Below are 22,832 nucleotides of genomic sequence, written 5' to 3'. Positions count from 1 at the left end.
TTTTCCGCAGTCTTGGGATGATCCCGAGACCGAGGAACGTGTGGCTGAGCATCGCAGTTTGTCCCGGTTCCTCATGGTTCCTCGTGAGGAGCTGGGACCCATGCACGGGGGTGGGGTGAGGTGGGGTGGAGGGTAACGGGGATTTTTTAAAAAATAAAGGCTCGTGTGCTCCTTCTTTAAAACCAAAAAAAAAAAAAGTGGCTGTGATGTTGCACGCCGCAAGTAGACCAGTGCGACGATCTTACAATCATAAAATTGCGAGATCGTCGCGGTATAACCCCCTGGTCTAGCTGAGGCCTAAGTTTAAGCTTCTTTAATGTAAGCATTAGTCATATGAAAAGGCCATCACATTTCCCCCCCCCCCTTGTATACCCTGCTATTTCTGTGAAAGTTGGCTGCTACAATATTGATGCACCCACTATGTTGCGTTCCAGGAATGTGCAACTGATGACTTCTTTCTTTTCTATTGTAGAGAGACATGATTTGGGTGGTATAAACTATGGCCCAGTTCTATTACAAGAGAAGTGTCAATGCCCCTTACAGAGATCGTATCCCTCTTCGCATCGTACGAGCGGAATCTGAGCTTTCACCTGCTGAGAAAGCCTATTTGAATGCTGTGGAAAAAGGAGATTATGCCAGTGTGAAGCAAGCCCTGGAAGAAGCAGAAATTTATTTCAAGATCAACATTAATTGTATCGACCCTCTTGGAAGAACAGCTCTCCTCATTGCAATAGAAAATGAGAACCTGGAGCTCATAGAGCTGGTCTTGAGCTTTAACGTCTATGTTGGGGACGCCTTGCTGCACGCCATCAGAAAGGAGGTGGTCGGAGCTGTGGAGCTGCTGCTGAACCACAAGAAGCCCAGTGGAGAAAAGCAGGTATTTGGGGGAAGCTTCCAGCTTGTGAAGTAGTGTCAATGTCCTTTGCCACCCTCTCCCTGACGCATCTCAGAGAACCAGTAGGATTGATCACAGGAAGGTTTAATCAACAGTAGGGGTGTGCATGGACCCCCCACTCCGCTTCACTTGCAGATCCGCCATTTTTCGGATCGGGCCGCTCCGCCCCGCCCCCACTCCGCCTATGCCCACTCCGCTCCGCTCGGAGCTCTGGATCTGGATCGGAGCTCCATTCCCCCCCCATAGGGGGGGTTACCGGGCCCTGCCGCCATCGCCGCCCATGCGGCAACTGCGGCAGAGCCCGGTAAGGGGGAGGGGGGCCTTACCTGCCTCCGTCCGCGGTCCGTCGCCGTCTTCAATTGAGCCCGCGGTTCCACCAGGAAGTCTGGGCTGCAAGCGGCCCAGGCTTCCTGCTGGAACCACAGGCTCAATTGAAGACGCTGACGGACCGTGGACGGAGGCAGGTAAGGGAGAGGAGGGGGGGGGTTACCAGGCCCTGCTGCTGTCGCCGCATGGGCGACAGCAACAGCAGCAGGGCCCGGTAAACCCCACTTACCTTTCCGGCGGAGCTCTGGATCGAGGCGAAGGATCCGCCTTCACCTCGATCCTCTTCGCCACGCTCCGCCGGCCCCCCAATCCTCTTCACCTCCGCCTTAAGGGCAGGCGAAGCCCCCCGCTCCGCTTCTAATTCGCCGGTCCGATTAGAAGCGGAGCACATCCCTAATCAACAGCCCTGCCCATGAAGGGCGCCTAAAGTACCACAGTTTGCTTGTGTCACTGCTGTGTTGTTTTTTCAACTACTTCTTAAGGGACGAAGACTGCAATCCTGTGCCTCCTTCCCTGGGTGTAAGTCGCATAGGATTTACTTCTGATTAGACAAATATAGAATTCCACGGTGCATCAAGGTTTCTCTGTTGGGAATGAACAACTCCATGAAAAGGCATAGCTTTGTTTTCAGTGTGGCTACCTGGTCTGAATAAGTTGCCAGTGTTTAACTACATCTGGTGACTTAAAGGGTGTTTTCAAAGATAAACTGGCAGCGGGGGTGGGGGGTGGAGAAGCATTTTCCCTTCCCAGCACTGAGAGAGAGGGCTTGTCTCTGTCCTACAGCTGATCAGGGATAAGCCCTTCTGGAGCCTGGGAGAGGAGGGGGGGCTGAGGAAGGAGCTTGGCAGGCAAGGTGGGAAAACCGCCATGGGCTGCACTTGGCCTGAAGGCTTTCTGGCATCAAACAGCCTGCACTTGCCCCGGTTCCCAAGCACATCTCTGCTCCTACTTCTGGTGCAAGGAGTTTGAGCGCTGGAGCCCTTGGAGAGGAGGCAGCCATTGGGTACTGTGAGATGAGATGAGGGAGGGGGCACAGGCTTGGTGCGAAATGAACCAGACGGCCATATTGAAAGGCATGTTTTCCAGTGCGATCCTATACCTGTCTACTCAGCCGTAAGTGGTGTCATGGCAGAAGAGTGGAGGCCATATACTCGAGCACTATGGCAATCTGATCTGTGCCCTACACTGCTCATGTCTCCGCCATGAAAGATGACTTGGTTATGATTGGGGGAAAGGTGGTGGTTGTGGGAGGACTGGAAATGGGGATTGTGGCCATAAGCCAGGTGCTGAGCAGCACTGAGTAGGCAGCAAATGCGTTCCCTTATCAGTCATAGAAGCCCTCAACAGAGTGCTGCTTATGACTACTAGGGGTGTGCTCCGCTCCATTACAGATCCCCGTATCCAAAGTGGAGCAGGCCGAGCCAGTCCTCCGAAGCCTGGTTCCGGAGCAGATCAGGGGAGGTCCGGATTGGCCCAAAGTGGTTCAGAATGGTCCGAAGCAATTTGGACCATTCCGAAGCTTCAGAGCCAAGTAATTGGGGAGGGGAGCTTACCTGGCTCCCCTGTCTGCCGCCACCTGTTGCCCCTGACAGCGGCCGAGCCAGGGAAGGGGGAAGGGGGGCTTACCTGACTCAGCCACAGTCCATGTGGTGTCAGCAGTGGAGCCAGGTAATGGGGGAGGGGGGGCTTACCTGTGTCCACCCCGGTCCGGGTGGTGGCTTCAACTGTGGCCCAGGACTAAGGTGGTGATGGAGCCAGGGGAGGGGGAGGGGGTCTTACCTGGCTCCGCCTTCTGCCGCCGCTGTGGTCCATGGACAGCGGAGCCAGGTAAGGGGGGAGGGGGGCTTATTCAGCCCCTATTCTGTCCTCCCTTCCCCACTTACCTGCCTCTGCTGTCTGCAGAGGCAAGTAAGTGGGGAAGGGTGGCAAAATGGGGGCCGAATATTGATCCGGACCTCTGGAACTTGCTCCAGATCAGGTTTCGGAGCAGATCGGGGGAGGTCCAGATCAACTTGAACCGGTTCGGGCCCGATCTGGAAGGTCCAGATCAGGATCCGAAGCAATTCGGGTAGGGGGTGCACCAGCCCTAATGATTACAGAGCAGCTGAACATGCATCTAGAACCCTTCTGCTCATTTTCTGCTTCCTGTGCCCTGGGAGCGGAGACATAATATAAGCTCAGGATCTTTAGACATTGCGCAAGCACATTTTTATGAAGAGTATTAGAAACATGTAGGTTTCTGTTCTTTTCTTATCATACATTATCAGTGCTGTGTTAAAATATTTAAATGAACAGCGCATTGAAATGTCTGGAGGCTTTTCACAGTGCATACAGTAACATTTAATTACGCTATCTTGTTCTCATTGCAGATTCAGTAGTGAAAGATGAGTAAAACATAGAATTCATTTCTGCAATTGCATAATAACAGCTGTATGCTGAATATTGTACTGTGAAAGCATTCAGTGTATCATCCCTTCTTACTATTTTCTCCATCACTGTATTGCCATGCAGTCCGAACATAATAGAGGAACAATAGATTTTCCCTTTACTTTCCCCACCCCCAACTTTTATTATCTTTTCGTTTTTAAGGAGGTAATGACAGAGATCCTCCGTGTGTCCTCTTCTCAACTTCCGGTTTTAAAATGTCATTCAGATAAAAGGTACTACATTACCTGTTCTGCATCCTATAATTTTAGACAAGTCCTTAAACACTTTTCTGTGATCCCAAACTCCTGTATTAATTCTGAATAAACAACAATAACACCCTCCACTGATTAATTCTGAATAAACAGCAGCAACAATCCCCTCATCCCCACTGAAAGAACCCATTATTTATTTATTTATTATATTTATATCCTGCCTTATTTCCTCCAAGGAACCCAAGGTGGCATACATAATCCTCCTCCTCTTCTCCATTTTATCCTCATAACAACAACCCTGTGAGGTGGGTTGGGCCGAGAGACTGTGACTGACCCAAAGTCACCTAGTGGGTTTCCATAGCTGAGTGGGGACTAGAACCCGGATCTCCCAACTCCCAGTCCAACACCTTAACCGCTACACCACACTGGCTACTATGAACCCTCGGGCTCTGCAAAACCAATGAGACGCTTTACTCTGGGGCTCTGTACATGCCATAGTTTTTCAGTCATGCAGAAAAAGCACAGAATGTAACACTGGACACAGAATACACTTTCTAGAACATTTCTTTCTGAAATCTCAGGAACCAGGAGAGAGGGGCTGAGTAAGAGCTCCTGTGATTTGGGAAGGGTCTTCAGTATCCCCTTGACTCTGCCCTAACTAGAAGAAGCAGAATGAATGCGGTAAAGCCACAAACTTGCAGAATAAGCTATGTATAAGGGAACTCAATGCATACTATTCACATCGTTCGGCCCCTTGACTCTCCTTGTGAGCAGAAGAGGCAGAATAGCAGTTGAGTTCAATGAGACATACAGTTAAGCATATATAGGACTGCAATCCATGAAAGCAATGATAGAATTGCATTCTATTTGTGTTTCCATTTTGTGTACTCTGCATAGGTCACAAAATCCAGTTTTTCTTGTAGTGGCAGAATATGATTTTTAAATAAATAAATAAATGGAGTGCACACACCCCTCCTTATGTGCAGAAACTGCAGAAAACTTTAGAGAACTTTAGAGAAGAACTGAGGGCTCCTTTAACCAGTGAAGTGGCAGGGCGAGTCTTCCATTGCCCAGGAGCCCTGGTAGATGCTGAAAATGGAATGAAGTGAAAGGAGCAGGTGAGGCTGAACATGGACATGCAAGAAAGAAGAATGAGCAGGGAGCCCAAAGTGAGGCAGGAGGGGCGCTGGCTGCCAGAATACAATAAGCTCCCTTCACACCGGGGGTTAACACGCTCCCTACCATCGCTTCTCCGTCTGGGTTTTTACTGTACTTTAACATACTGTAATTTCTTATACTGATTTTTGCATTTTGGCTATTTTTATAAGCAACCATGGAGGCTTTGCTGAAGAATAGTGTAGAAATAAATGAAATCCCGAGGGCAAATCCACTGGCAAAGATATTGAGAAAAAGACAACAGTACCTATTAAATCAAATAGGTACCATAGAAGGTACCTATTTGAAGGTTCAAGATATAGGCCATAGCTGGATGGGGCAATATCCCAGGGCGATCCCCAGGATCATCCCTGTGCTTCCACATGACACACAGGGGATCCCGGGAGCAAGGAGGGAAGATCCCTCCCTTTCCCTGGGATCTTGCCCTACCCTTTGAGCCCGTTTTTTCCACGGTCTCGGGCTGATCCCGAGACCACGGAATATGTGTGCGGGTGTTGCAGTTTGTCCCAGCTCTTTGCAGTTACTCATGAGGAGCCGGGGCCCACAAATGGGGCACAGCGCTCCTTAGGAGCTCTGCACCCATCGGCAGTGGGGTGGGTGGGGAGCAGGGAAATTGTTCAAAATTAAAAAACTTACCTTTTGCGCACGAGTGCTCGTGCGCTCATCTCCGTTAAGGGGGGGGGAACCCAAAATGGCGGGCATGACGTCTTCTCCCTCTGAGGTTGTTCCACGCCACATGTAAACAGAGGGGGAGTTCTCACGATAAAAATATCGCGAGATCCTCACCCCTCCGTCGCGCAAGACCCAGTAGGTCTAGCTGAAGCCATAGTTGACCAGAGAGTTCATCTCATTGGGATGGATTCTTTCAGGTTCCAAGGAATTTGGGATTCCCTTATTTTTTTTTTTTTGCATGTGCTCACCTGCACCTTGCATAAGGTCTGCTGCTCTGTGTCCAGTGCCCATTTACTATGTGAATTAGATTATCACTATACGTAACTGTGTAGCAGCTGCGGCCCTGGTACTTTCATGTTTTTGAATGCAACGCGGTTTCTTCAGATACTGTTATCAGTAATGTTTTGTGTCAATAATTCAGGAAAAAGTCAGTTTTGTTACTTACATTTTGCTTTTCTCTTTGGAAGTTGCATAAGCTATATAAAGGAGCAATAAAGGAGAATGATGCAATTTAAGACAACAATGGAAAAGGAATTGATCCAGTCACCTCCAATATCATTTCCGCCCAGTAATATGCCTCAAAAATTGCCTGTAATTCTGACAGTATCTTGGGAAATATTTCTTAGTTATTTATTTGTCACTTTTCTATATAAAAATACATTCAAAGTAGCTTACAAAATCAAACTGACTTTAAACAATATTGTTCAAGATAAAAATAGATAAACTCTCCAGATAGCCTCTAAAACTATAAAAGCCCTAAAACTACGAAAAGCACAGCAGAATCAAACCCATGCAAAGCATTCCAGCATTTATGAGCAAGTTAAATGAACCATTGCCACTGGGGAGACACAATTTATCGAGCACGTAGCATTCACTGTGATTTGCATGTATAGTTACAGATGGATGGTGGGTGGAGATTGCTTTTATAGGAATCTGGTCTGAGCTGTCATAATAATGCAGGCTAAAATTTAAAACAGTCAGACAATACACAAGCAAACTCATACTTTCTATTCCAGAACAGGCATTGCACCTATGTTTTTGAAAATGTCTACTGGAAAAGCCAGCGCAATGAATCCTACGCATTAAGTGACAATCGTGCGTATTTAACAGTCCACTTGGTAACTGAGGGCAGAGGCAAATGATTTGCCCTTTATGTAAAGCTTGAAGTGGCATCAGGATGCAAAGTTAATTCTTTTCCCTGCAGGCTGTTTGGATGCTGTGTTTGAGATTTTTTAATCCTCAGCAGCATAAGGGTAATCAAACATCTCTAACAGTGTTTGGAATGGTATAGATATTGCTTATTGATAGGCCAAACAGAATCAACCACCTGTATTCAGTGAAATAGTGTTAAACATTATAAGGGTAATAAGGGATTTGCCGTGCAGAAGATGGGGTGCTTCTCTTGATGAGGGGCTTGCCCCAGGGTGGATCTGCAGTGGCGGCAGGTCATCTATATATGATGTAGCCACCAACGCAAAGCCATCCAGAGCAAATCCCGGAAGCTCCGGTTTTAAAAAGTAGGCTACTTACCATGATTTTTCCCGTCAGCAAGGCGCAGAGGCGTATTTGCTGTCAGCCGCCTTGCTCCAGTGTTGCGCCTCCAGTGTGTCCTGGCCAATAGCAACCCCTGATTGGTCGCTGTGGCCAGACAGGAGGAGGGGGAAGGAAGGGGTGGACCAGTGAGCTGAGTGGACACTGAGCCACCTCCATGCCTCCAGAGACCTTGCAGAGATTCCCAAGACAAAGTAACAAATAAAATAAAAAAAATTGCAGGGCAAAACCATAAAGGAGGACAACATGGTTGTTTCTTTTGGAAACCATAAAGGAGGACAACATGTCCGCCCCCAAGGGGGCGTGCCCACTGTGGCATTACACCCCACAAGTCAATTCCAAATGTATGTCTGCAGTTTGTAAGTCTGTAGTTTTTAGAACGTTGGCCTGAGTGAGCGGAGTTAGAATGTCTTGGGAGGGGGGAGGAGTGGTATATAAGGGAAGGACTGCGGGGATTGTGAGTTCTGTTCTTGTTCTTGTTCTTCTTCTTTTCAGGAAACCTTTCCAGGGAGACTTGTTAGGTACTCTTAGAGTCTGTAGTGCTCTTTGTATTTATGGTACTTAAGTTCTGAGAAATTTAAGAGTCAGTGTAGTGAGTGGTGTCTTTAGAGTGTGGTGTGCACGTAGTGGAAGTATATTCATCAATACTGATAATAAAGAAAGTTCAAGAGTGATTGTGTGAGAAAAAGGAAAGCGCGAATGTGAGAGTGACAAGATTGTATAAAAGGTTTCAAAAAGGTTTTTAAATGTTGTTATTTGAAACAAAGCTTATGAACTTTTAAAAATAAATTTTGATTGTTTGTTTTTAAAACTACCACAAAAATCCCACGTGTCTGTTTGGCGTTTATCATCTTAAGTTTACACATATAACACCCACGTCTGACAATCATTCACCTAAGCAGATATAACTCACAGCACATTATTATATATATTAAAATCCTTCTCCATTTTAAACCCCTTTCTCCACATAATTTGGAGGAAGGTGGGCTTTATCCCTTGCCTCAGACGTACCAAGCGGTGGTGCTTGGCTTGAGCAGGGAGTAGCCTCGGCCGGGTCTAGTGTTCAGAGCCTGTGTCGCCCCATAAGAAGTGGTGGCAGACGTGAGGTCTGGTGTTCAGAGCCTGTGTCGTAGCACCCACCAACATGCCCAGCCCCCAATGGGGCGTGCCCACCAACATGCCCAGCCCCCAATGGGGCGTGCCCACCAACATGCCCGCCCCAAGGGGGCGTGCCCACCAACATGTCCGCCCCCAAGGGGGCGTGCCCACCAACATGCCCAGCCCCCAAGGGGGCGTGCCCACCAACATGCCCAGCCCCCAAGAGGGCGTGCCCACCAACATGTCCGCCCCCAAGGCCCCCAAACATGGCCTTGGTCACAGGTCTGATTTCACAGCACACAATTAAGACAAACCTGTTCTACATCACATCTTAATGTTAAAATCACTGCAATAAAGAACAAGTGAGACATTCAATGTATCTGAAATTAACTTCACTCATTCCTACTATTGTAGCTTTTGCTGTACTCTGTGTGATACAGTCTCCCCTTCCCTCAAATATCTTTTGTGACTGCAAATCCTTCACTGGATGACCATAGTCTAACCTTTCCTAACATTTAACAGTCTCTCCCCATCACCTTTCTCATACCCATACTCACAGATTCAGCATACTGCTACCACTGAACAAATGAAGCAGTTGACAAAGACAGAAAAATCTAGTACAACAAATAAGCAAACAAGCATTCAGAAAGAGTATAAACTACTATTACCCTGCAAATTTTAGCCATGGAACAAAATGGACTAAAGGCTAGCACCTCTTAGCTTGTTTCTACTTCAACCAGACATAACAGTCAAAAACAACCAAGAAAAACACACCTACCTCATTGACATCGCAATACCTAATGACAAAAATGTTGCAGAAAACGAACAGGACAAGAGAGCAGCAGTCACCAGCATCATATATATTTAGAGAAAACCTACATGCATGCCAACATCCAAAAAGCAGTCATACTTGAAACATGTTCAATAGTCAGGAAATTTCTGAATCAGTAAAAGACAGCATGACTTGGCAAAGCCCATCATGTTCATTTAGAAAAACCACTGTGAGCAAGAAAAGAGAGATTGATGATGATGATGATGATGATGATGGCTACCCTGTAATTTTTTAAAAATGATTTTAAGGAAGGATGAACAATTATCAGCCATTGTTACAAAATATACATCATGCCAATTATAGCAAACAAATTGGAAACAAAGGTCTATGGGTCAAAATGCATTATTTAATAGGAATATCACCTCCAAATCATCCCCCCAACTCACAGAAAACTGCAGCCCCCTCACACACACTGCAAACATGCACATGCATCCATTCATAGTAAAACAACCAGGCATCCCATTCAGACATCAATACACTCACACACTGCCAGCACATGTGCGCATGCACGCAGACACACACGCACACACACACACACACACTTAGGATCACTCACTCCAAAACACACAAACACACACATCCATTCACTCTAACACCCCATGCACTCCATTCAGACATCAAAACACACACTGCTAGCACACATACATGGGAAACCGCCCCCACCACACACACACACCTTAACTGGTAGTTGCTTCTTCTCTTGCTGCTGCTTCTTCTCCAGAGGAGGATCTCGCTGGCGGCCCCCAGCCCATCGCCTCACAGCCCCCAACCCGTTGCCTCTCATTGCACTGGGGCTTTTCTTGGTCAGCACCAGTGCAACGAGAGGCAAGGGGCGGGGCTCCGTTTTCACTCCCTGTCCTGGGCGGCTGGGCCAGGCCCAGCTGCCACAAACAGGCAGTGAAATCTGAGCCGCCTAGATCGGTGCTGGGGGCGGGGGCTGGGAGATACATTCCCGAAAGTCCGGAATGCGTCTTCCAGCTCTTCCTCACAGCGCCAGTGCAGGGCTTCTCCTGCACGCTGGCACAATGGCACCAGTGTGCAGGAGAAGCCTAGATGTAGATATTTCTAGGGCTTTGTTTCCAGAGCCCTGATCATCCTGGTTGCCCTCCTCTCAACACGCTCCAGCTTGTCTGCATCCTTCTTGAATTGTGGAGCCCAGAACTGGATGCAATACTCTAGATGAGGCCTAACCAGGGCCAAATAGAGAGGAACCAGTACCTCATGTGATTTGGAAGCTGTACTTCTATTAATGCAGCCCAAAATAGCATTTGCCTTTCTTGCAGCCATATCGCATTGTTGGCTCATTTTCAGCTTGTGATCTACAACAATTCCAAGATCCTTCTCATTTGTAGTATTGCTAAGCCAAGTATCCCCCATCTTGTAACTGTTCAATTGGTTTCTATTTCCTAGATGTAGAACTTGGCATTTATCCCTATTAAATTTCATTCTGTTGTATTATATATATATATATATATATATATATATATATATATATAGCACCAACAATGTACTTGTTTTCAGCCCAGCACTCCAGCCTATCAAGATCACTTTGAAGTTTGTTTCTGTCTTCCAGGGTATTAGTTCTCCCACCCAATTGTGTGTCATCTGCAAATTTGATCAGCGTTCCCTGCACCTCCTTGTCCAAATCATTAATAAAAAAGTTGAAGAGCACTGGGCTCAGGACTGAGCCCTGCGGTACCCCACTCGTTGCCTCTCCCAGTTTGAGAAGGTTCCATTGATAAATACACTTTGAGTCTGATTCTGTAGCCAACTGTGAATCCACCTAATAGTTGTTCCATCTAGCCCAGTTTTAGTTAGTTTGTTAATCAGAATGTCATGGGGCACTTTGTCAAAAGCTTTGCTGAAGTCAAGATATATGACGTCCACAGCATTCCCACGGTCCACAAGGGAGGTTACCTTATCAAAAAATGAGATCAAATTTGTCTGACAGGACTTGTTCTTGACAAATCCATGTTGGCTTCTAGTGATCACCGCATTGATTTCAAGGTGTTTATAGGTTGACTTCTTTATAATCTGTTCCAGAATTTTCCCAGGGATGGATGTCAGACTGACTGGTCTGTAGTTCCCAGGTTCCTCCTTTTTGCCCTTTTTGAAGATAGGGACAATGTTAGCCCTCCTCCAGTCGTCCGGCACCTCACCGTTCCTCTTGGAAAAAGAGAGAGAGAGAGCACTTGCTTGTGCTGCTCCCCCCCCCTTTATTTTTTTTGGGAAAAGTGGCAAATTAAGTGGCACAGCTCCCCTGAAACAATTTGCCAATTTTCTCTCCATCCCCAAAATTCAGCAACCATTTTGGCCTCTGAAGTTGCACTGTTTGGGAGATAAATCAACTCAATCAAACTGTTTTGGCCAAGGCCTATTCATAATAGGACCCTTGTCTGTGCAAAGATTTTCCTCATATATCCTCTCTAAGTCTCCAAATGTCTTTTTTTGTTGTTGCCAACAATCTGTCTTCTGGTACAATATAGTACAATCTTTTCTTATTTGAACTGGAATCTTCTCAAAACGTTGTGAGCTAAACTGGAAACATGTCGTTATGAGAATCACTTCATATTTACAACATTAGTAACTAATTTAAAAACAGCACCTGTACTATAAATAGTTACTCCCAGAATGTCTCGATTGAGTCTCCTCTGTGCTGTGTTTACTGGCTGGAAAAATAAAATTAAAATCACACTTCTCTCTCTCTCTCTCTCTCTCTCGGCACTTGGGAGCAATTACTGTAAAAAGACAAAGCCAGGTTCTGTTCTTCCTTATGGAATTGTAAGCAAAAATTACCAGGAGATGAGATTTGTTTTCCAGAGTCTATATTACAATAGCTAGAGAATAAGTATTAAGTATGTTTTCATTTTTGTTGGCAATGGTTTTAACTGGAAACTTGTCAGAAGGTGAAATCTCAGTAATATTTATGGAGACACTAGAAGGTGGAATAAAGAATATTACTAAAACAGAGGAATAAAGCATGGAAACCGAGAAATCAAACATCTTCGACTCTCCTCTTCTTTTTTCATTTAATTTGGGAATGGATTCTTCTATTAGATTACTTCCTGGTTTCCACTTCTTTATTGCAGCATATAAAGGCTTGCAGGATTGACACATTGGTCATTTCAGACCACACCCCAGTATGTGTTTCAAAGATGGGTTTGTTGCAAATGAGGAATGCAGTATTATATAAAAAATAAAGCCTTTATTGCCTCAAACAAACATATACTCTCCTAACTAGCTTCTCTCCAGCCCTGACTGACTCCTGTGAGTGCTGAGTCACTGACTGCTGTGTCACCTCCTGAGTGGGCGAGTATTCTTTCAATCAAAGTCTAAGGGCTTTGCTAGACCTACCGGGTGTTCCGTCGTTGAGGAGTGGTGAAAGCGGCTTTTCCCATTCAGCCGTGATGCCTCATGATCCACACCTGCCTTCGATTTGTGGCGGAAGTTTGTGCCAGTTGTGCTGCTGCCGCCACGAGCACAGTTGCGCAGCCACACCGGCCTGATTGCCGCGGCTTTTTTTTTCCGCTTGCCGCACGGTTTGCGCAAGTCCGAAAGACCGCAAACTTGCGCAGCCGTCAGCGATGCTGCCGCTGACCCCGGCAGCGGCGGAGCCGGCGGCGGCAGTGGCAGTGCCAGCTGAAGTGCTGCTGGTGCTGTTGAGGGTCAACATTGATGTGCTCACTTCCTGATGGGGGTCGTGGCGGGTGTAATATGACCCGAGGTCAATCGTCTGCATGGGCACTTTGTGCCTACATCTCCCATCATGCCTCTGAGGTGTCACCACCGATGACCGCCTCTGTGCCCTCTGCCCCATCCCAAGGAGCCAACCCACATCTGGCCATAGCCATGGCAGCAGCCCACAAACAGCTCTGCCCTCTGCCAGCCTGGTACCTACACCAACAGGCAGCGTACAGCACCGCCATTATGTGGCCACGGTGGCTGCCCACCGCAAGGAGTCACCAACTTCCCATGAAGGCGGACTGTGGGATGCCCGGCTTTCCGAAAACTGACCCACGCAGAGGTTGCAGTAGAAAAAACAGGCGCACATGCCCCAGCCATCCCCAGCAGCGCACCAGCCACTTTTCCGGTCCTCCGTTCCTGCGCAAACTGTCACTGTGGAAATAAAAAAAAAAGCCGCTCCGCCGCGCTGCCCCAGCTGGCGGGCTGGGCGCAAATGGCGGACGCGGCTTGACCGAAGCCACTGGCCACTCCCCTTAGCACGCCTTTTCCTGACCAGTGCGGACCGCAGTGACCTCACATCCTCCCACACGTACTCTGAATTAGCGCGGGCCGGCAGGAAAAGGCGCACTTGAACTCACTTTTTTAAAGCCGGGATAACGAGGCTTTACCGCAGGATAACGGCGGATCCTCATGAACATCATCTGGAAGCCTCGACGCGACTGCGGAAGGTAACGCGCGCTACAGCCTCATCTAATAACGCCCTAAGTGTCCCTGACTTCCTCTTCCATCTGACTTCCTGTGTGTCTCACTTAGTTCTACCTATTGATACAGTATGCTTGGAGCTACAGTTCTGTCTTTCCAAGGCCTTCGGGTACCTTTGGTGTTTTAATGTTTCCTTTTAAATGATGGGAGGTTTAAACCTCAGATCTCTGCTGAATTGGCTGAATATTTTGATATCAACGAGGTTACTGGTTTGGTCCAGCTGCTTTTATAGCCTCAGAGCTTCCAGCCCTGTTAGAAACACTTATAATCAGCTGAACTGACATGTCAATCCACAACTTAGTAGCAGTAAATAAATATGATAACCATAGTTTAAGACAGGATTGGAACAGCGAATTGGAGTGTCCTATTTTGCCTAATCAATGGACAGTTGCTCTAGCATCTGTATCTGAAGCTTCTATGGGCTTGAGGTTACATCTTATTCAGCAAATGTTTTTCGTCCAGGTTCACTGGACACAACACCTTTTCAATAAGGGTCTGTCTAACTTGAACAACTGTTGGAGATGTAATGCATCTAATGCTTATTTAACTCATATGTTCTGGCAATGCCCCGTAGTCGCCCCTTTTTGGGAGGAGGTTATAATAAGGATAAACATTGTGCTAAAACACTCTGTAATATGGAGCAATGTGCATGTCCTCCTAAATTACCTACCAGCTTCTTGGAAGTTAACACATGGTCAGTGCAGATGGATCTTCAGAGACCTTATGACAGCCAAAAGATATTAGCACATTGGAAGGACAAATTCACACCTCTCATAATGAAATGAATTGAGGACCTAATAACACTATCAACTTTTGAACGGGTGTTATATAGGTGCAACTTGTGAGTAAATAAATACATGGATATATGGTCTGCTTTTCTTGAAACCTATGTCTAAGGGGGAATCCGCACGTCGTACCAAGACCGCTTCTAAGCGACCCCAGTGCGACGTGAAAGCGATCATGTAACTTGCCTTTGCAAGAGCCGAGGAAGAGCCGTCCTTGCCACCGCCACCACCACCCACAGACCTCCTCGCCGGCCAGCGAGGAGAGCTCGGCTGAAGAAAGCGGGGTGGAGAGCAGAAGAAGCTCTCCACCCCGCCTTCTTCCCCCGAGCTCTCCGTCCCAGCCGGCAAGGAGGTCTGTGGGTGGCGGCGGCGGCAAGGACGGCTCTTCCTCAGCTCTTCCAAGGTACACGATCGCTTTCACATTGCACTGGGGTCGCTTAGAAGCGGTCTCGGTACGACGTGCGGATTCCCCGTAACTCACTTTCTTTTTTTAACGAGCATATGATGGGAAAATGTTGATATTGCTTATATATATATAATGTGTGGTTTGTTTCCTCTCTTTCACAATGTATTTTCTGTTCTGTTCTGTTGATATTCACAATAAAAAAGGGAGGAAGTACTGGGATAGTTTCTCCATCCATAATCGCTTTTTGTAGATGTTAGCCCTACATGTGGAAGGGAAGCAGGACCATGTTTCCTCACACACACACACACACACACACACACACACACACCCTGCCTGCCCCGTTTCCAGTGTCCACACATCTGATTGTGGATGTGTGCAAAGAAGACACTTATGTATGGTTCATGTGACCAAGAACCCGAGTTACAGGGTAGATTTGGGTTGAGGTGTCACAGCATACAGATAACACCCAACTCTATTTCCCATTTTCATGAGATTCAGGTAATGTGATGGAAGTGCTGAATCCAGGCCTGGACTTGATAATGGATAGCATGAGAGCTAATAAACTGAAGCTCATTCCAGATAAGATGGAGATGCTGTTCAAGGGTGGTTCATCTATCCAGGCCAATGGTGTTCATGCTGTTCTGGATGGGGTTGTACTCTCTCAAAGCATCCTTTGGTTCAGCACACGAAGATGCCTCATATAATTGGTCTCTTGCCGTTGAGCTATAGATAAGATTATCCAATCTAATTGTATTTCATTCCCCCCCACAGGTGCCACCCATACTTCTGGATAAGCAGTTCTCAGAATTTACACCAGACATTACACCCATTATCCTGGCTGCCCATACAAACAATTATGAGATCATAAAACTTTTAGTACAGAAGGGTGTTTCAGTCCCCAGACCACATGAAGTTCGTTGTAACTGTGTGGAGTGCGTCTCCAGCTCGGATGTGGACAGCCTCCGCCATTCCCGATCCAGGCTAAATATCTACAGAGCTCTTGCAAGCCCATCATTGATTGCCCTGTCAAGTGAGGATCCTTTTCTTACTGCTTTCCAGTTAAGCTGGGAACTTCAGGAACTGAGCAAAGTGGAAAATGAGTTTAAATCTGAATATGAAGAACTGTCACAGCAATGTAAGCAATTTGCAAAAGATCTCTTGGATCAGACACGGAGTTCTAGGGAACTGGAAATTATTCTTAACTACAGAGATGATAACAACCTAATAGAGGAACAGAGTGGTAATGATCTGGCTAGATTGAAACTGGCAATTAAGTACCGTCAGAAAGAGGTAAGTGTGCAGAACTGTGTGACATAATAGTTGGGGATAGACAATATACACTTCAAATGAGATAAATTGCTGCTGAGGTCTTTTGTTCTGCATTGAAATTTTCAATGCGGAGCAGTATATAAATATTGTAAATAAATAAATAATTGTCTCTCTTTTTAAAAAATTGATTGAATATAATAGATGATTAGGATCTAGTGATATAAGAAAATTAAATATTGCAGTACATCAGAGACCCAGCCGTGGTGCTAGCTGTTTTTTCATCTCAAATAATGTTGCTTAGTAGATCATCAAGACCATTAGAAGGGCAGGAGCATTTTCTGTTCACTAACTGTTTAAATTCATGCCTTGCTTCAAACAGTTGATACATCTAAATGTATCCTGATGATGTAATAAGAAGTAAGTAAAGATACAGAAATCGGACACTTGGTATCACTTTGAAAAAATAATAATAAAGTGTGGAGTCATCTTGGAAGGTTTCCATCTTGTGTTCTTCTTCGATCACCCACACTTGTCCAATACTTTCATAAGAACAAACTAGGTTTGAAATTACAAGTTTGCCTTGTAAAATGGTCTCCTGGATTAAGGGGATTAAGGGTGATGGGAATAATAACTGAGCATTATTTATTTATTTATTTATTTATTGCATTTCTATACCGCCCAATAGCCGGAGCTCTCTGGGCGGTTCACAAAAATTAAAAACATTCAAAGTATAAAACAACAGTATAAAACCATAATATAAAATACAATATAAAAGCTCAACCAGATAAAAACAGCAGCAATGCAAAATTACAACTTTAAAACACCAAGTTAAAATTTATTTATAGACTGTTAAAATGCTGGGATGTTCTTACAACAGCCAAATTGATAAGGGTTCGTTGGAATTCCACTTAGAGTTCCACTGCACTCTTGCCATGCCTGGTATATGTTTTTTGCAGCGTGTCCTTGGAACAGGGAAAGTCCATTTTGCCCTTAGTGTGCAATAAAGCCACTCCGCCATCCCGTGCATTGCTGTCCTTGCGCTATCCCGTTTTTTGTTGGGGCGTGTGTGTCGAAGGGGGGGGGTCTCACTCTCCCTGGCAAAAGAGGAGGGATGGTGGTTCTCCACTCAACTGTGAAGGGGGAGGGAGGGAGGGCGCCCAAACACCCTGCAAACACCCTGCAAAGAAAGTGAGTGAGGGCTCCCCCACCCATGCCCAGATTCGGTCCCGTTGAACTCTATGGTTCTTACTCCTGAGTAGGCATGTCTATGTTTCCTGACCAGAACAGCATCGGCTTCCCAATGCCATGCCAACATTGACCACAAACTTCTCCAAAAGCTAATTGAAATTCTTTCCCTTTATTTATATTGTTTAATATGAACTATGGGGAAAGCAAAGTGTGTTGTTTTACCTTAATTACGCAGTTTCAGGCTGCTGTACTATTGTGTTTGCACAGAAATATATAATATACACACACACACATATATATATACACACACACACACACACACACACACACATGAGCTGAAATAACGCAACAACACACAGACATGAAAGTGCCCAGTGCTCAACTCGCTAAAGAAACGAAGGGGGAAACCACGGACTCAAAGTGGGAGAGTGGGGAGTACGTTTGATGGAGCTCTTAGGATGCTTGGGACTCATTTGGAGAGAATTCTGTGGGTTTGTATTTGCTTCCTCTTTGCATTTGCTCATAAAGCCAGTGTGTGTGTTTGAGGGAGATAAACAAGAAAGGCATGTTTTTTCCCAGGGTCATCCCTGGACTGTGGGGAAAATTGGGATAAGTGGAGTGCCATTTATCCCAGGACAACTAAGAGGTCGTCCCTGGTTGACCACAAGCTGACCCCAGGATAAATGGCATGTCCAGCTGAAGAAGAATCTACACAGCTTCCGCAAAGGCAAGTCTTGTCCCACTAATTTGTAATCAAAATTTTTCAATGGGGAGCGGTATAGAAATATTCTAAATAAATAAATAATAATAAATAAAATAAATAAATAATAATAAATAAAAAAACCACCCCAAAAACTTCAAGTATAAACTAATGGATCTGAGCTGGCTGTGACCAAACAAGAAAGAGATCTTGGGATTGTGGTGGAAAAGTTCGATGAAAATGTCCACCCAGTGTAAAGAAGGCAAACTCCATGTTAGGCATTATAAGAAAAGGAATTGAAAATAAAACGGCCAGTATTGTACTGCTCTTATACAAATCTATGGTGCGACCACACTTAGAATACTGTGTACAGTTCTGGTCACCACACCTAAAAAAGGATATTATAGAGCTGGAAAAAGTGCAGAAAAGGGCAACTAAAATGATTAAGGGGTTGGAGCATCTCCCCAATGAGGGTGGGTTACATCAACTAGGATTGTTTAGCTTGGAAAAAAGGAGGCTAAGGGGAGACATGATGGAGGTGTACAAAATTAGGCATGGTATGGAGAAGGTGGAAAGGGAGATGTTTTTCTCCCTCTCTCAAAATACTAGAACCAGGGAACATCCCATGAAGCTGGTTGATGGGAGATCCAGGACAAATCAGCTTTTGATACCATCTCTCATCGGCTTTTGAAACCATCAAGCATGGTATCCTCCTGGATTGACTCCATGGGATGGGTATCGGAGGCACTGTGCTACTGTGGTCCTACCTACGGGGTCGTTTTCAGAGAGTAACATAGGGTGACCATTCCTCAGCCCCTTGGCAATTAAGCTATGGGGTGCTGCTTGTCCCCAGTGTTATTTAACATCTATATGAAGCTGCTGGGAGAGGCCATTAGGGGATTTGGAGCTAAATGCCATCAATATGCTGATGATACGCAGCTCTATCTCCCTGTGACAACTGAATCAGGTGAGGCTGTGCAGGTCCTAGACTGGAGCCTAGACTCCAGATATGGATGTTCCCATTACTGTATTACTATGATGAATCCAACACCGCTAGGACACGGTCCTCTCTTAATATCTTGACCAGATTCCATGGAGGACAAGGTTCTTGCACTTTTAATATTTGTGCATAAAAGGGGACCATTTCAGTTTGCCATACAGGGAATTTTAGCTTCTCACTCAGCTGGTGAGCAAAGCTGCATTGCACCTGCTAAAATTATACACTGTATCAGCCTTACCCAACCTGGTGCCCTCCAAATGTGTTGGACTGCAACTCCCATCATTCCCAGCCAGCTTGACCATCCTCAGCCCATGGCCATGCTGGTTGGAAATGAAAGAAATTGTGCTCTAAAACACTTGGAGGGCATCAGTTTGGAAAAGGCTGCAATAGATAATGATGTACAAGATGGAAGGAAGTTGACTTTTCTTTTTCTTTTTCTTTAGTTTGTTGCCCAACCAAACTGCCAACAACTCCTTGCCTCTCGCTGGTACGATGAGTTCCCAGGCTGGAGGAGGCGTCACTGGGCTGTGAAGATGTTGACTTGCGTCATCGTTGGATTCCTTTTCCCCGTCTTCTCTGTCTGCTACATGATAGCTCCCAAGAGCCCGCTGGGGCTGTTCATCAGGAAACCGTTCATCAAATTTATCTGCCATACGGCATCCTACTTGACTTTCTTGTTCCTCCTGTTGCTTGCCTCTCAACACATTGACAGGTCTGATCTTAACATGCAGGGGCCTCCGCCTACTATCGTCGAGTGGATGATATTACCGTGGGTCCTGGGTAAATCTATTAGTAAAGCAAATACAGTCAAATTGTAGAATTATTCAATAATTGCCGGCATCCTTCCAAATGAAATGTGAAGCAGAGCACTGGAACAGATCAGAATTCTCCTTCTAAACTAGCATCGTTGTTATTCTCCACAGTATGCTGAAATCAGCTCTGCTCCATCCATGTTACATGGTTGAGCCAGCCGCCCCCTAAAACCTGGCTTTTCTGTGCCATAAAAACATACTTCTGGGTGCGGGAGGGCAGCGGAGTAGAACCAAAGTCATCAATGAGAGAGGCTTGTTACCTGCCGCTGTCCAGGCTCCCCTTGCCACTATAGTTTTAAGAATGGGAATAGGCAGTAACTAAACCACAATGCTGGCTCCCCATGAGAGCACCCCACCAGCGCAAATAAGGTCCACCCTGAAGTGTATCGCACCAGCCCCAGTTTCAGAGTTAGCACTACATCAGAGAACTGAATTAACGCAGCTCCCAACTCCAGAGCTGTGCAGCTTCAGAGCTAACAAAACATCAGAGAACCGAATTAATGCAGCTCCCTGTTAGCAACTCTGGAGCTGCACAGCTTCGGAGCTAATACCACATCAGACAATTGAATTAACGCAGCTCCTTATTCACAAGTCTGCAGCTGCACAGCTTCGGAGTTACACTACATCAGAGAACCGAATTAATGCAGCACTAAAGAAGTGCATAAACTTCTCTCAATGGGAACGATAAGACAAGGCGTGAGTGGGGGAAGGGGTCAGGCTCCCTTTCTCAGCACTGAGAAGAGAAAAGGGCTCATCTCTGATCAGCAGATCAGAGAAGAACACTCCCCCCTCTAGCAGTTTTGGCACAGGGGAAAGGGTTCCTCTCTAATCAGCTGCGAATCAGAGAAAAGAACTTTTGCTTGGACAGAGGGGTGGGACCTCTCAAAGAGGCAGATGTTGGCAGATGTTTGCAGGCCAGTTAGGGGGACTCATGGGGGGGCAGAGGCTCCCCCCTTCCCTGATCTAAGGTAATAGTAGATCAATTCAAATTAAGGTTATTTTTAAAAGGGAGGAGGAAAGTGGTGTAAACAAGCAGTTTTTCCCTCTTAAGACATGATGGGAAATAACATAACACACTACAGTTACGGCAACTGTCCAAAATATGCTCAATGTCAACATCTGACTGTTGATAAGCACAGATGCATTTTATGAACGTACAAAAACTCAGAGAGACAGCTCTGATCGTTCACAGTCACTTAAATGAGAAACTCAGCACTCAGATCTCTGTAAGTCTGTCAAGTGGGCACATGATCACATACTGTACATCACTTAGGGCTGGCAGTCGCAAAACTCATCTGGGATTGCTGAAGATTCGGATGTGACTGTCAGCATCTGTCAATTTCCATGAATTTATCGTTATTTATTTTGGGGCTGAGTTCATTTCCCCCTGGTTTTGAAGTTTACCCCCAAGATGAGGCACACTGGGAGCAGGGTGTGGGGAAGAGACCCACAAAATACAGGTGGCCATTTAGGGGTGAAGTGGCTTCACCATTTCAGGGCAGCAGCTATTATTTTTCTTTTTAAAATATTTTAAAACCACTACCTGTGAGAGGGGCAGCCTGGGGGACATTTCCTCCTCTGCCCCTGCCCCCTCCTGTGTTTAAAATTATAGCTACAGCAGCTATCATCATCTTCCCCCACTCCCAGCAAACCAAGGCTTGCTGGGAGTGGGGAAACATGGTGACAATCAGAGGACTTGCTCCAGAGGTCAGAGCTTTTAATTTTAAACGTTGGAGAAGGTCTGACTGTTTTTTAAAAATCCATAAGGAAAAAAATGGCAACCAGAAACTCTACCTCCCCAATGTCCTCCCACCAAAGAAAAGCAGGAATAGCAAAAAGTTTACATGCCCTCTACTTTGGGGAGAGAGCAGCTAGGAACTACGTAGTTGACTGATTTATTGTCAGAAAATATATTGGACTCTTCCTTGTCCCTGTCACCATGTACACTCAACCATCTCCATTTACCAAGGACAGGCCCCATTTTCTGGGAGATGTCCTACTTCACTGTCCTTAGTTTGTCTTTCTTTACTGCCTTTGTGGGATGTTGTTAGTGTGAGTTGCATCTTGCCTCTAGTGCACATGAATGGAAAATGCACACAGAAAGAACAGCAAATTCACACCCCACGGGTGAAAAGTTAATGTAGTGATTTTGTGCTGAAAAAAGAACTGGAAGGGAAAGCAGACTCCTCCACACAGAGGAAAGGACCACTGGGCTGCTGCATAATGCCACACCGTCCGCAACCTTGAGCGCCCTTCAGAGGCAACTGCCATCATTCCCTGCCAGCATTGGCCATTGGTAATCCAACTGGTAATCCAGGTTGGGTAAGCGTGGCATAGTTTTATTTCTTTTATTTATTTAATACATGTTTATACTGCCCATTAGCCGAGGCGCTCTGGGCAGTGCATAATTAAAACCATAAAATATAATGATGTGGAGCTTTTGAAGCTCCGTTGACGCCAGTTAGAGCTTCCAAGCCGGTGGCTGCCTTTTGCTTTGAGGCAAAGGATGTGTTTGTTTCTTCTGAACTGGTTGACAAGCACTGAGTTGCCATTGACAAAAAATCCGCAAGAAGGAAAGGAAGAATTCAAGTCTAGTCATAGGTCTGGTCCATTGCTTATTCAAACAATTCTGCACTTTTATTTTATGTGTTCTGCAGAAGCAAAAGTTATCCAAATCTGTGATAGGATCATTTTAAACAATGCAGGTTGTATGTTATAATCATGCAGTAAAATGTTTTATGGAAATTGTCTCAGTAGGACCATAGGGACACATTTCCAATAAGTATATCTGTTGAGTCCAATTAAAAAGAGTTGACCTTTAAAAAAATATAATAGCTGACATTTGACAGCTGGGGTTGCTGTTAATCAACCTGACACATCCGAAAATTTACTTAACGATGTATTCAAACAAACAATGATGATTTGTTCTCAGAGAAGCACAACGAACAGCCCAAGACAGATCATTGTCTCTTCTTCAGATGTTACTTCACATGTCCCTGTCTACATTACAACTTTAAATTGGTTTCATAGCCTTAC

At 45.7% G+C, this 22,832-nt stretch overlaps 1 protein-coding gene across 1 annotated transcript in view; it reads left to right on the top strand.

The window, feature by feature from the left end:
• Window positions 1-498: 498 nt before the first annotated feature.
• Window positions 499-22,832, top strand: part of TRPC4 (transient receptor potential cation channel subfamily C member 4) — a 47,962-nt gene continuing 25,628 nt past the window's right edge. The window contains exons 1-3 of the mRNA XM_063123017.1: window positions 499-877; window positions 15,599-16,117; window positions 19,428-19,764. Of these exons, the coding sequence (XP_062979087.1) occupies window positions 500-877; window positions 15,599-16,117; window positions 19,428-19,764 (1,234 nt within the window). The 5' untranslated portion in view covers window position 499. The remainder of the gene's footprint in view (window positions 878-15,598; window positions 16,118-19,427; window positions 19,765-22,832) is intronic.

The sequence above is a fragment of the Elgaria multicarinata genome, chromosome 3, assembly GCF_023053635.1.
Source record: "Elgaria multicarinata webbii isolate HBS135686 ecotype San Diego chromosome 3, rElgMul1.1.pri, whole genome shotgun sequence".
Taxonomy (NCBI): domain Eukaryota; kingdom Metazoa; phylum Chordata; class Lepidosauria; order Squamata; family Anguidae; genus Elgaria; species Elgaria multicarinata.
The sequence above is the reverse complement of the archived record's forward strand: the minus strand, read 5'-3'. Positions and strand labels throughout refer to the sequence as shown.